The sequence below is a fragment of the Electrophorus electricus genome, chromosome 16 (genome assembly GCF_041902795.1).
Source record: "Electrophorus electricus isolate QZ-2024a chromosome 16, ASM4190279v1, whole genome shotgun sequence".
In the NCBI taxonomy this organism is placed as follows: Eukaryota; Metazoa; Chordata; class Actinopteri; order Gymnotiformes; family Gymnotidae; genus Electrophorus; species Electrophorus electricus.
The window spans coordinates 20,536,579-20,550,828 of NC_137512.1; the positions used below are offsets into that span (position 1 = coordinate 20,536,579).

Genomic DNA, 14,250 nt, shown 5'->3' on the forward strand with positions numbered 1-14,250 from the left:
AGCTAAAGTAATAATTCCTTGCAAAATGTTTCTAATTTAATGGTGTAATAAAATGAGATCTGTCGACAATTTTCAGTATGGCCTGCAAAAGATACTTGGCGACGAGCGAAGCCTCCTTCTTCTGGCAAGGGCCATCGATCCCAAGCAGCCGAATATGATGACGGAGATTGTGAAGATTCTGTCAGCTGTCTGTATTATTGGAGAGGAGAACATGTAAGTGCACGTGTCAACCAGCAACTCAAATCTTCTTACTGCTGCCAGTAATCCAGTGATATTTTGGAACGGTGCTACATTTGCGACTTTAAAAACAGGTAAAGCAGTCATCAGACACCCGGTGTGTATCCGAGAGGTACGAATGACCCGCGAGCCATAGTCTCTCATTTTGCTACTGTGAGTTTCCCTCGGTGAAGAAAGACTCCTGGTTTATAATCAGTTTAAATGAATATATTTGTTGACAAGCTGTCAGAGGTCCTACACAATGCACTTTGTGCTCTCATATTTCATTTGTGAGGGAGCTTTTAGATGTCTCCGAGTCTGCCGGTCGTGGTGTTTTTATTTAGCTCTCTGGGTTGTGTAATGTGTTTAAGGCCTCAGTGGTGCTGATCATGAAAACACAACCAGGCTGACAGATTCTAAAATGAATCCTGGGAGTTGCTTTTTTATGGAATTGGCCACAGTACTGGTCTAGAATAACAAGGGGGGCCGGAGCAGCACTTCAAAGAAAGTCTGCATTCAATGATGGGAAATAAAGACTTTCCGGCATATCAGCACATCCTTATACTTTTGATCAAACCCAGCGCTGTTGCGGGAGATTCCTAATCATAAATGAGGAGTTCACTCCTAAATCCGAAAAGTGCCAACACTGAGTAGAAGCAAGTGAGCACCAATCAATGCACCATCATTAGCATATAATGCTAATTAGCAGCTCTTGACTTCCATCCTTTGCCAGTGGATATTACTACCTGCGGATTGCGCAGGCGATAAACTGCTTCTGTACACAGGCTATAGTCTTTTATATGGCAAAGGTGCAGGTTAAGCTGCCCTGGCACACATGAGAAGATTTCCTTATTGATATGATGTGTCTGATCTCCGGTGTGCAGGTAGAAAATGCTGATGCCTCAGTTTTTGGTGAGCCCCCCCCCCCAGCACTGCTGGCTCGTGTTCAACTCTGTGACATCAAAGCCGAATGCGAGGAGTCAAGCAGGTGTAGCTTATTCTGAAGCTCCGTTTGAAGTAGCATGAAAGACACAGCGCAGCCTACACCCGACTACAACTTAATCACCCGCTTCACAAAACTGTGGATCTTACACTTAGCTGTTTGACAAAAAAACCACTTCTCCCACAGCTTTATCTCTGACAGGTGGAAGTGAAGTGAAGTGAGCTATGGCAGGCTGCTTCCCGCACTCACCAAGCCTCCGTGATGTTTATGGAGCATAATGTAGCTCCTGCCCTCGTACATGTGCAGATAATGCCCACATCTGGCCATCGCGGCCCTGCTACTGCTATCAAATACTCTGTCAAGTGTCAAATGTATGGTTTGTCTCACTATGTAGGTCAGGTTGATCTGAACCTCACAGGCTGCACAACTCTCATTGACAAGTCTGACTCTGTATAGACAAATGGTAGAAACATTTTTGACTGAGCCCTTTAGATTGTGCTAAACTAAGTGGCTTTTGTTTAATGCTGTTAAAAGTCCTCTGTTTACATGGTGTGTGCGACTGGCTGATGACATGTTGAGCTGTGCAGAGAAGCAAGAGGCTTAGGGCCACTTTCCCAGTTTGAGCCTACACTAAAGACTGGTTCCAGGGGTAATTCACTATTGGTCTTGCAGTTTGATCCAAAGCTAGATTTAATCCATCTCCAAAAATCTGTCCCTTAGACCTTTGGGTTTTCATGCGATGTTCTCTGGATGGCCCTTTTTGAGGGAAGTGGACTGCTTTTTTATTTTGGCTAGAGTGTAAGGAAAAAAAAACAAAAAAACCTGTCCACGTCCATGCTGAATGGTCAACGCTGAGATGACGGTGACCAGGTCAGCCAAAGCTGCGAATATCCCTGGTCGTGTCCGGATAGAGCCGTGTGTTGACTTTAACGTGTTGCCCCGTCTTCTCCTGTCCTCCCAGCCTGGATAAGATCCTGGCAGCCATGACCATCGCAGCCGAGAGGAATAACAAGGAGCGATTTGCTCAGATCGTAGAGGGGCTGGAGAACCACGACGCCCAGCAGCTTCAGGTCAGTCCATTGCCCTCTGCACGAGAATCACCTCTACATGCCCACACCAGCCCCCACATGGCTCTGGCCTGCTATCTTTAACCAACTTCCTACATTTCACGTGCATTTCTACATTTCCCTTAGACAAACAACAGTGCTGCCTCGAAGTAGCAGCTAGTTGTTTTTAAAAATTTTTGGTCTTTTTTAAAATCAGAACGCGAACGCTTTTTTTTGGGGGGGGGGGCTCACAGTACAAGGACCCGTATGTAAAAGGTGTACGATTTTTTTTTCTTCGTCTCCTTCTCCTGAAGCCAAAAAGAGCAACAGAAGTGTGTTGTCGTCAGTGCCGGTCCCGGAATGATGCCTTTCGGCTCAGCGGGCCGTATTCGACGCCGAGGCCGGGGATGAAATTGACAGTTATGTCATTCACAGACCTGCAGCACCTCAGCCTCGGCCGACGTGCGCACACGTCTCCTCTCCCTGTCCTCCCTCTCGCTCCCTGTCCGCCTGTCAGCCTCGGAAAATAAGGCCTGTAACGGCAGCAGGCTGCCGGCGAACGCAAGCCTGGCGCGAGGCTTCCGTGCAGACAGAATCAACCGCCAGCTGGATGTGCACGGAAACTAAACTCCGGAACTCGGGTGGAAGAAAAAGTGGAAGAGGAGCAGAAAACTCTGCGAGAGAGATGTTGACTTGATCTTTTTTAACCGGCTTTATTATTTTGTTTATTTCTTGCTTTTACTTCCCCTGTGTGCTCTGCCTCTCTGGTCTGGTCTCGGAGGAGGCGAAACAAAAGGGCAGCGATGCAGCTCCGCAGCTGAATTCATCGTTCTCCCCCTCGCCTCCCCGCTCCTCCACCGCTCACGGTGATCTGTGACCAAGTGCCGGGAGCACATTTGTTAAACGGACTCCCAATCTGTGGATTGCTGGTGCACGGGGAAGGATAGATAAAGAGAGGAGCGGAGTGGAGGCAGAGTGCAGGAAGGAACGGAGCCCTTTTGAAGGAGTGCCTTGTTTTTCCTCTTTGGAGAGAAAACGAAAAAACAAAAAAAAACGAGCGACTGGTAATGAAAAGAACGGCTTCTAATTGTGAAGTAAATTAAAATACCTTGCTGACGCGGAAGGTTCAAAGAAATTAACTACTTTAAAAGCCTGCGACGGGTTGCGAAGCCTGGCGTTTTTAATGTGATTAAAATGTGTTTTGCTGCGACTCCGGCTCGGCTTCGTTTCTCCGATGCAAGCAAGCGAACTTTCAACTGTCCCGGCAGTGCCTTTTTTAATTGCTTTGCCGGGAGCCTCCTCCGGCGCCGCACCTTCAGATGATGCACGAGTAGCTCATCAGTGCATCCTCAGCCTGTGAAAGAACAAAAATAACCTCCTCCAACCTCACTCCTGCGCCCTGCTCCTCTCCTCCTCTCCTCCTCGCCACGGAAAACAAACAGGCTGAGGTGTGTGTCTGTGCATGCGTTCGCACGTGTGTGCGCACGCGTGCGTCTGGGGTTGTGTGTGTGTGTGTGTGTGGCGCTCATGAAGTGGTACGCACGCTTGCCTGCAGGAAGGCTTTGAGAAGGATCCGCCCTCACTCGATGGGCCCTCAAATCCTTCAAATGAAATAATGGCTGCAGGTTGACAGCAAGAGAGGAGAAGGTGGAAAGTTTACACGAGTGCAGAGGAAAAAGTTTTTGTTTGGTTTTGTTTTGTTGCTTTTCACCTTTTTTTTTTTTTTTTTTTCACCCCCTTCTTCCTTTTTTCCTGGGGAGGGAGCCCCGGCAGCGCCCAGCTCCGGTGGGCAGCGTTCCACGGAGCTCAGCTGCTGCCCCTGGGCAGGAAGCCTGACGGGGTGGAGGAGAGGGGGTTGGGGGCAGGGCTGTTTGCCAGGGTGCGCAGACGACTCCAGTACAGTCGGGTCCAGAGGCCCTGCTCTGTACGTCTGGGTAATGCACGGCCTGTCAGCCACATTGTTCTGTGGTGAGCGTGGTGATTGAGACCCGGAAACATGCAGACAAACATACGGACAACAGATATCTGCAAAACACACACACACACACGGACACGCACAGACACACCCACCCACCCACCCCTTAACCAAACCGGAGCCTCTAGACAGAGCTTTGCTCTCCCGAATGGCTTCTCTTCCCCGCAGCAGTGTGAATCCTCACTAGCAATGCTTCCCCCAGAGCACAGATTGGACCTGAATTCCATCTGTGTCGGCTTTCGCCTCTCTGGTAAGCAAGACGGGGGCAAGCCAAGCGCTAAAGCAGTCGAATTCCCTGCGGCTAGTTAATAAAATATGCTGCCCAGCACAAATGGCCCGGTGAAGATTTATAACGACCACTTCTCACATGCCGATCAGGGCGATCTTTCAGCTTCCCATCGATTTGGCCATGTGGAGCACATTCTGTCTCATGCTGCCTGGCTCCCCGGAGCCGCCTTACGGCCTGTTAAGACCTATCATTGCTACTCCCCTTCCTGCCGCCCCTATCCGATAAATCAATTGCGAATGCGCATCTGTTTGGCCAGCCCCTACCTGCACTGCATGCTCCATAAGACCCTTCGCCACTCAGCTCCTCTGCGCCTGTTCCTGCCTTTTCCCGCGTTCCTTTCTGCGCGCGTTTTCCTTCGCCGTCCCTGCGTCAGTTCGCCGCAGTGCCTGTTTGTTCTGCCTCTGCCTAACGCCCCTTTGTGTGTGTGTCACGGACACGCAGGCGGCCTGCATGCAGCTGATCAACGCCCTGGTCACCTCCCCGGATGACCTGGACTTCAGGATACATCTGCGGAATGAGCTCCTGCGCTGCGGCTTGAAGAAGATCCTGCCCGTGAGTCACGGTGACCTCGCAGCAGACATACACACACACACACACACAGCCCTTTTGCGCCCAACACCACATATTTAAAAACACGGTTGATAAAGCGATAAAGGAATAAAGCGGCAAATGGCCTCGGATGCTTCCCGAAAGCCGTGTGCGGCCGGCCCCGCGGTGCCCACTCCCATTTCCCTTTTTAGACGCTGTGTCAGATGACATACGCCATCGTTCGCAGCCCTGTGTCACAAAGAGCAGCCCACTCGCATCAGTATCAGTCAGGGTAGGGAGCTGCACTCCATCTGTCAGCACTACAGCCAGGCTCCCACATCACTCACTATCTCATTTGGGTGGGCATTTCCTCATTGTTAATAAGTCATTTTGACTTCTCCCCTTATTATTGCCGCTATTATTATAATTATCTCAATCGCAGCCCCCGCATATGATTGAGTTTATTGTAATTTATGAATAATGTATTTGAAAGTTTAATAGGACAATTAAATATGACATTGTTCTCTAATTGTGAATAATGAGTTTCCAGGTTCCTGGTGTCCTCAAAATAGCAACAGAGAAGAAAAAGAAAAACGAGACACATTAAATTGTCTCTGTGGTAGAGAGCAAAGCCTGATCAAAAAAAAAACCCCAAAAAACCCACACACACACATTTTTGGACATTCACTATGTGTTGTAGGGAGTGGAGGTGTATTTAGCCGTTTGTGGGGACCAGTCCCCCGAAGACAGGATGTATACTCTACAGAAGGGTTTTGATTTCCTTTGGGTTGAGGTCAGGGATTATGTTTAGTTGTTGGATTAGCATTTAGCTACTGTAATACACAAATTCATGGAAATAATCTTTGCAAAGATAGAAATATGAGACTGTGCGCATGTTTTTGTGTGTGAGTGTGTGCGTGCGTGCATGCGTGGATGTGCATGCGTGTGTGTGTGCGTGTGTGTGCATGCGTGTGCGTGCATGCGTGTGCGTGTTTGTGTGTGTGTTTGAGTGTGTGTGTGTGTGTGTGCGTGTGTGTGCGTGCGTGCGTGTGTGCGCGAGTGTGTGTGTGCGTTCGTGTGCGTGCGTGCGTGGGTGCGTGCACGTGTGTGGGTGCATGCGTGTGTGTGTGTGTGGGTGTGTGTGTGTGTGAGTGTGTGCGTGCGTGCATGCGTGGATGTGCATGCGTGTGTGTGTGCGTGTGTGTGCATGCGTGTGCGTGCATGCGTGTGCGTGTTTGTGTGTGTGTGTGAGTGTGTGTGTGTGTGTGTGTGTGTGTGTGTGCGTGCGTGCGTGTGTGTGTGTTTGTGTGTGCGCAAGTGTGTGTGTGCGTTCGTGTGCGTGCGTGCGTGGGTGCGTGCACGTGTGTGGGTGCATGCGTGTGTGTGTGTGTGGGTGTGGGTGTGTGTGTGTGTGCCTGAGTGTCTGAGTTAGCCCTGCCCCACCTGCTGTGCCATTGCTTACTTTCTCCCTCTCTGATTCTCTGTTGCCTTAAGACAGATGGCATGCCTGAAGTGTAGCCATGTGATTGATAGCTGCAGAAATTGGGTTACATTTGGCTTTTCACCGTATGTAAACTTCACTGGCAATGATTCATACTGCAGGTGTAAAGTGCACCAAGCACCATATTTGCCCATCTCTCTTGCTCTCTCTCTGTCTCTCTCCTGCTCCCTCTCTAGCTCTGTCTCTGTCTCTCTATTCCCCACCCCCATCAGGTAGAGGTCTGGAAAGCTGATCAAACCTAGTCTCCAGAAAATGAGTTAAGAGAACAGAAATTGGTGTGGGATGGTTTGCTTGTCGACCAAATAATCAGTTGTGCTCTTTAAATCAAACACCTGGATCTATTTCATTTGCAGTGTATTTGAGAATTGAACAACACCAGAGACAGAGGTGTGTGAAGTGGTGTGTTTACTCTTAATCGGTCAGCTGCATTTGAAGCTCCATGCATTTGTTGTTAATAGCCATTCTCTGTTTTCTCCTCCTTCTCTGTAATGGCAGGAGCTGAAAGAGACAGAAGAGTTGGACATACAGTTGAAGGTGTTCAATGAGAACAAGGAGGAGGACTCTATTGAGCTGTCTCACCGGCTCGATGACATCCGTGCCGAGATGGAATATCCTTTTCCCAGACGCCCCCCCGCCCCACCCCAATCTCTCTGCCAGCTTACGGGTCTAAAGCCAGGACCTCCAGTTCATTTGGAGGGGATTTCAGAAGACGCTTCCGCAATACCGGCACCGGCTCTTACCAGGCCTTGCAATAACCAAACCCCACCCCAAGCAGCCGAGCCACACACCCACCTCTGCATGCACTGCCCGCCTCTCACTACTCCATCGACACACCGCAGGGTGTTCCAGCTATGGCTGTATCCTGCAGGCTTTTCCCTCTTCCATTGGAGCCTTGCTGCTGCAATGCTCCTCAGTTTCCCGCGCGGTTCATGCGCATTTGCATACTGACTTATTTCATTTGCTCCTACATGCTTTCCTGCATTTCAGTTTGACCCCGTGGTGTCAGAGGTTTTTCCAGAACGGCTGTATGCTCTCAAGAAACAAATGGTAGACTGCTTTAAATTAACAACCTTTCTGTCCTCTGTACGTATACATATAGAGGTGCATTTACAGAGCTGCAGCCCAGCAGAGCTAGAATAACAATGCACTTGAGTAGCCTCAGAAAAGAGAGATACACGAGGACATTTCACCCCATTTGATGCTTTTCTCACTCTCTCCATCCCAAACACAGTGAACCTCTTCACCTTGTTTTGCCCAACCTTTTACCCATCTTCCTCTTTCTATGCTCGTTTCATGAATATTAACTTAGGAGATTTAGGTCTGGACTAGTGACTCCAGGAAGCTGATGAATATTAATGAGTGTCTGGCCAGTGTGATAAATTGACCCTCCCCCTCTGCCAAATCTACAGCTCTCCTCAGTACTGCTAGTGCTTGTGTTTATTCATGAACATCCATTTCTCTCCTTGAGTACTAATCTGTAGTGTTTTTGGTCACACACATTTCCCATGCTCTGTTATGAACAGAGTGGAAATTACATGCTCTGGTCAGAATTCTCTGTTTCATCAGGAAGCAAAATAGCGCTCTAAAGATTTGTTGAGAGTTAGTGCATGCCAAATTGTATTCCCATCTAGTAAAGTAAACTGAGCAATTTAGAAGTCGAAGCTGCTGCAGCATTGTGCCTTCGCATTGAACGCTAAAAGAACAATGTCTGGCGTCGTGTGCATTTATTAAAAAAAAAAAAAATGACAGCAGAGCAAACACATAAGCAGTCGCGAGAATTTTAAATGCTTTAAAGAAAATGCTTCTTTGGATGGAAGCCGAGGCACTCACTCTCCTGTTTTGTTGAGGACCATAAGTATGTGTATCTGAGTCAGGTGGGCTTTGATGGCTTTGCCAGAGGCAGTGACTCATGGCCAGTGCGCAATGGGCCCTAAACATACGTTTCCTTCGAGGAATGCTGGCTTGAGCTGGTACATGGGCCTGGTGCAGTGAGTCGGGTGCACTGGCCCTTAGCCTCCTCCTCTGAGCCAGGGAACAAATCAAGCTCCTTTCAGGTCCTTTCTGATGACCCGACAGGTAGGGAATGGATCTCAGAAGTTCGACAGTCTCACGCGGCGCATCGCCCAGCTGTCCTGTAAATATGTCAACATACTGTACAAATCTGTACAGTTTGTGCACAGTTTCACTACAGAATGAAGTTATTCACGTCATGCTGTTTTTAGATACTTTTGCAAACAACATGAATATCCAGAGGAGACTAGACTAGAAAGTAAATAATGCCCGAAGCTGTTTATTTTTAAATATTTCTCTTCTTTCTTTTTGAAGTTGAAAGAGAGGATCTAGTGTGTTGTTTTTTTTAATATCCGTTAGCAGTCCCATTGGAGTCATCTGTTTAGTGACCAGAGGGGACCGGGGGAAACTGTGTGAGGGCTTTCAAATGAACGTCGTTGTGGGATCATCACAAGAAGCAACTGCCATTTGTTTTTGTTAAGCACAACGTTACCCAGCTTGTCACAGTGTGTTTTCAAAATAAATTGCCAAAAATCTATGTGAGTGAAATGACTGTAATTGAAAGAAGTAGAAGCCCCTTTGAAGAGTGTCCCAAAAAAAAAAGAAAAAGCTTAAGAGAAATGATTTCTGTCTGCTGCCACATCTATTTTAGACATCAGAAGTTGTTGGCCCCTGTCTTTGGAGAGAGATGTTGGACATGTAATCAATACTCTTTGCAAGTTTAAGTACACATCTTTTCTTTAGAAGAGAGAAGCAAGATCCTATCTGAGGACTTGATCTTACAAAAAAGCCAAGAATAATGAAATGACTGATCCATTTACAGCTGTAAATAATCAGGCTTGAAGAAGTTTGATTCAGATCCAGACCCTTGGCATAGCTTGATGTTTTTTCTCCACCTTTTTAAGTGTCTTGTTGACTTATGTTAGAAAATGAGATCCCAAAAGACACACAAAACCAAGCTAGAACGCATTTTATCTTTGCAGATAAATTTTTTTTTCTTTTTTCTTTTTCACTGATTGATAATATCAGCAAGTCATGGGAAGACAGCCACGCACTCAGATCAGAGGAATAAACCTATGGATTGTCTGGGCAAATGACAGTCTATTTTTTATATATATATATATATATATATATATATATATATATATATATATGGTTGAATTTAGTATGGTAACCAGAATTCAATTTTAATGTGGTGCTTTCCTCTTTCTCTAGCCTGGCTGTGCAGTCTTGCCATGCTGCTGCTTAGCTTGTACCGGTCCCGTGGTACTCCTGCGGCTCTCTCTCTCTCCCTCTCTCTCTCTCTCTCTCTCCCTCTCTCTCTCTCTCTCTCCCTCTTCCTGTCATTCTGTTAGTCGTCTGCTCTTCCCTGCTGACTGTGATGTGGCCATCACGAGCCTTTGATGACACAGTTAAGCACGGCTGAATCTTCTTATGTCCCAGTCTCTGCAAGGGGCCTGGCAATCCGATGCCCACTGCCCTTGCCAAAAGAAAATGCTTATTTCCACACCGTACGACGACACCATACAGATGCTTCCTACAGAGGGCTGGCAAATAGGACCCCTTTGTTCCCTGAGATCATCACACTTTATTTCATTGCGTTACCATTGTGTTGCATGACAATCAAACAAATCAGTCCTTAACCGTCTGCGTACTGACATGGGTGAGGTATACCATCTTCTGTCCAACATGGTGAAAGACACAACCTCTGAGCCTTACTTCCTGTCAGTTCTCCAGCACCTGCTGCTCATTAGGAATGACTACTACATCAGGTAAGCTTCGTCTCCAACGCTCATACTCTCTTCCGGTCTCCATGGGAACAAGACAGGTCCTCCTGGCTGTTAGCATTTTAACCTCGAGGGCATTCCTCACTTCCAAATGCATGCACTGATGCCGTGAGTGAACACAAGAATAATCAAGAACCTGAAGTACTTTCAAAAGTGATCTTAGATGAATCTTTTAGTGATATTGTGATCCTGTTGCCTAGTCCCCACTTCTGGCACTGTATTATTAAACAAACTGCAGACTGCAGTTTAATATAGGTCAGAGGAAGCCAGTGGTCTGACACTGAACTATTTTATATCGGCGTGATTAAGACGTCATTTTTAGACTGGCGTTACGTGGCGAGAAAGCTTGGATGTATAAACGTGTCAGTCATGGGCCAGAAGAGGCCTGGCTCCTCTGAAGCCGGTGACAGTGATCAATTCGCTGCTGTGTCAGACCTTTTGCTGAGATAAAATATGTTGAAAAAGAGACAGAGTGGGAGGACTAGATGGAACCAAAAGAGGAATTTACCGTAGACAAGTTGCTGCTCACTTTGAGCCATGAATAATGTATACTGTGTCTTGTTGGAGACAGTGAGAAATATAAAAACATTTAAGTAGGTAGCACAGCGGCTCAGTCTGCAGCTCTGACGCCAGACCCTTCTCATTGACAGTGGGCCAGGATCACTACAAACGTCTATTAAAAATGAATGCACTTATTAAAGATGTGCTTTTAAAAAATACATCGCCGCTGCTCTCGCTCAGAGACGGCTGTGTAATTTCAAGCATCGCTCGCCGAATCACGTGCAGCCGTGTCTCAAGGTGGCTGTATGTGGCTCATGCATCATCAGCGTGTCTCCTGCCTTTGAAGCACCTAAATCTTTTAATGTACGAAATTAAATTGGCTGGTTGGGAAACGGTATGGCTATAATTTTAGATTAAAGAGAACCCTCAAGATCGTCGCGAGCTTTGATGACTAAGCCTCGGCAGGGACGGGACGGTGTGGTGGCAGTTTCTCCTTCTCTGTTTGGATCAGACATCGATAGCAGCCTTGTCCATTGGTGTTGGGGACATGCTGATGATCAAAGCCAGCCAGAGGAGATCTGCCTCTCCAGGAAGCAGCTCAGAGGAATAAGATCAGATGTTTCAAATATATATATAAAATGTTTTGGTTACTGGATTCAGGAGACACCTCTGCCAGCCCCTTTGCTTTCAGTTCATTAGGAATGTGGAATGAGACCCAGTTTATCTTCTAGATAAAGCTGAATGAGAGTTTGTCGTTCAGACATTCTTTCAACTGCTCCTCTCCTTTTTTTAGGAGGCAATCTTGCAGGACACGTTAAACAGAAGATATATCAGAGTGAGGGAATATGGAGCACATCTCCTGCTTTCGGCTGCTGTGACTGATGTGAGGATTAGATGGGTGATGTGGAGTAGAGGTTGGATGGGAGATGAGAGGCAGACAGGAAGGTGCCAGAGAGAGAGAGAGAGAGAGAGAGAGAGAGAGAGAGAGAGAGAGAGAGAGAGAGAGAGAGAGAGAGAGAGAGAGAGAGAGAGAGAGAGAGAGAGAGAGAGAGAGAGAGAGAGAGAGAGAGAGAGAGAGAGAGAGAGAGAGAGAGAGAGAGAGAAAATGATAGAAAGAAAGAATGTGGTGCTCTGGTGAGGGGACATATGCTGTCTTCTCTGCTGGGGCCTGACATTTCTAGGTCGGCCTTCTTCTTCCTAGTTATCACCCGCACGTTACAGTGGTGGTAGGCAGGACGCAAGGAAAATAGGACGACTTGTTGAGATAATAATATGGTGTACATCAGCACACATCAGTGGCAGGCGTAAACTGGAGGCCTTGCCATCAAACCATGCATGGTGACACCTGATCAGTTGCATCCGCATTCTCCTCCGGCGCTTTAGTCCTGTTCCGACCAGAATATACAGGCGGAGATATTTTAATGTGTAAAATAAATAAATAAATAAATAAGAAAATCATTAACTGTGTATATTTTAGACATTATTTTCTCTGTTCATAATGAATGGTATCATCGAAGATAAAATGAAAGGATGGAAAATAACACACAGTACCTACTGCCCAGCTCATAATAGCATAAACACACAACAGTTAATTGATTTGAGCAGAATCCATGGTCCTGTTCCTCCTTTTCTATAATGGCTGAGGGAGAATCCATGTAGCCTTTAATTGGCTTATCAGTGTAGTAGCTGCATTCTGATCTGACACCCTGAGTGTCACTGAAATCACCAGACTGTGGGTTTATGACAAAATGAGACTGCAGCAAACCCAGTCTCCCCCGCCTCTTCGTAGAGCCCTCGTCTTGGTATCCCTTCGGGTTCATGAGAACATTACTGTACATAAAGATCAGCAGGGACCATTGCAAAGTAAAACACAGGCAAGTAGTCCATAACCAACACAATGCCTGCCGATGGTATACTGGTCCGAACTTAAAGATTCATTTATAGAAATCATTTCTTTTACAAGCATGCTATTTAGGAAAAAAATCTGTTCTGTTGCAAGGACAGTATATGCCTGTTTTTTTTATTATATTATATTTGAGTAAATAGATCTGCAGGAATGCATGAATGAATGAATGGAAAAATAGCACATGGTCACTCAAGAGTCAAGAGTCAAGTCAAGAGGCCTTTTATTGTAATTTCAACTACATATAGGTATACAGTGAAATGAAATAATGCTCCCCCAAGACCATGGTGCAACACAAAGGAGAGACAATCAGGGCAGAAAATAAATATGAAAATACAGATAACATCCTTTAGATGTGCAAAGGATGTACCATATTGTGATATTTTAACGGATATGCTTTTAGCATACAGCAGCCAGGACACTAATTTATGTACATAGTATTGTTAAAAGGATTCCAGCAGTTGTTCAGTATTTGATGTTGATGGCATGGGGGAAGAATCTGTTGCACAGTCTGGCCGTAAGGGCCTGGATGCTTCAGTACCTCTTCCCAGATGGTTGGAGATTGAAGTTTACGTGAGGGGTGTGTGGGACCATCAATGCTGTCCACTTTGTGGAAGCAGCACATGCTGTAAATGTCCATGATGAAGGGAAGCGGGACCCCAACCATCTTCACGGCTGCCCTCACTATTCTCTGTAAGGTCTTTGTGATCTGAGGTGGAGCAGTTCCAAAACCAGGCAGTGACGCAGCTGCTCAGGATGCTCTCTGTTGTCATGGTGAGGATGGTGGCAGGGAGATGAGTTTTCTGCAGCCTTCTCAGGAAGTAGAGACACTGCTGAGCATTCTTGGCTGTGCAGCTGGTGTTGAGGGTTCAGGTGACGTTCTCCGCTAGGTGGACATCAAGGTGCCCGTAACTGATTGGAGAGTGATCACCTCATACGTCCCTGAAGTCAGCCACCATCTCTTTTGGGGTTTTTTTTCCACACATTTAGAGACAGGTTGCTGTCTTTGCGCTAGCCAGTTAGCTGCTGCATCTCCTCCCTGTATGCGGACTCATCATCTCCGCTGATGAGACCCACCACAGTCGTGTCATCACGAACTGAAGGACACTGAAGACTTCTTCAGCACTGGGATAATAGCTGTGGCCTCGAAGCGTGTAGGGACGGTGGTACTGCTCAGGGATACGTTGAAGATGTCTGCGAGAACATCCGCCAGCTGGTCTGCACGTCCTCTGGGCGCTCGGCCAAGATTGTCGTCTGGTCCTGCAGTCTTCCGTGGGCTGACTCTGCGTTGAGTTTTTCTAACGTCGTCCACGGTCAGGCACAGCACCTGGTCCTTTGGAGGAGGGGTTGGTCTTTCTTGCTGCAAAATTGTTCTGTGCTTCAAACTGCGCATCGAAGTTCTTCAATGCATCTGGAGAGGAGGCATCACCGTCACAGGCAGGAGATGTCCTGTAGTTGGTGACGGCCCGAGTGTCCTGCCACATGCGTCGTGAGCTCTGGAAGTGTCCGTAGACTCTCTGAGCAAGCGTGCGCTTCGCATTCCTGATGGCC

The 14,250-nt window shown here is 47.1% G+C and overlaps 1 protein-coding gene across 11 annotated transcripts in view; it reads left to right on the top strand.

Annotated features, from left to right (window-relative positions):
* diaph2 (diaphanous-related formin 2) overlaps window positions 1-14,250 on the top strand; it is a 354,700-nt gene that overhangs the window by 98,191 nt on the left and 242,259 nt on the right. For all 11 annotated transcript variants that reach the window (XM_081698444.1, XM_081698443.1, XM_081698445.1 and 8 more), the window contains 5 exons: window positions 77-213; window positions 2,121-2,229; window positions 4,911-5,021; window positions 6,994-7,106; window positions 10,164-10,280. In XM_081698444.1, the coding sequence (XP_081554570.1) occupies window positions 77-213; window positions 2,121-2,229; window positions 4,911-5,021; window positions 6,994-7,106; window positions 10,164-10,280 (587 nt within the window). The remainder of the gene's footprint in view (window positions 1-76; window positions 214-2,120; window positions 2,230-4,910; window positions 5,022-6,993; window positions 7,107-10,163; window positions 10,281-14,250) is intronic.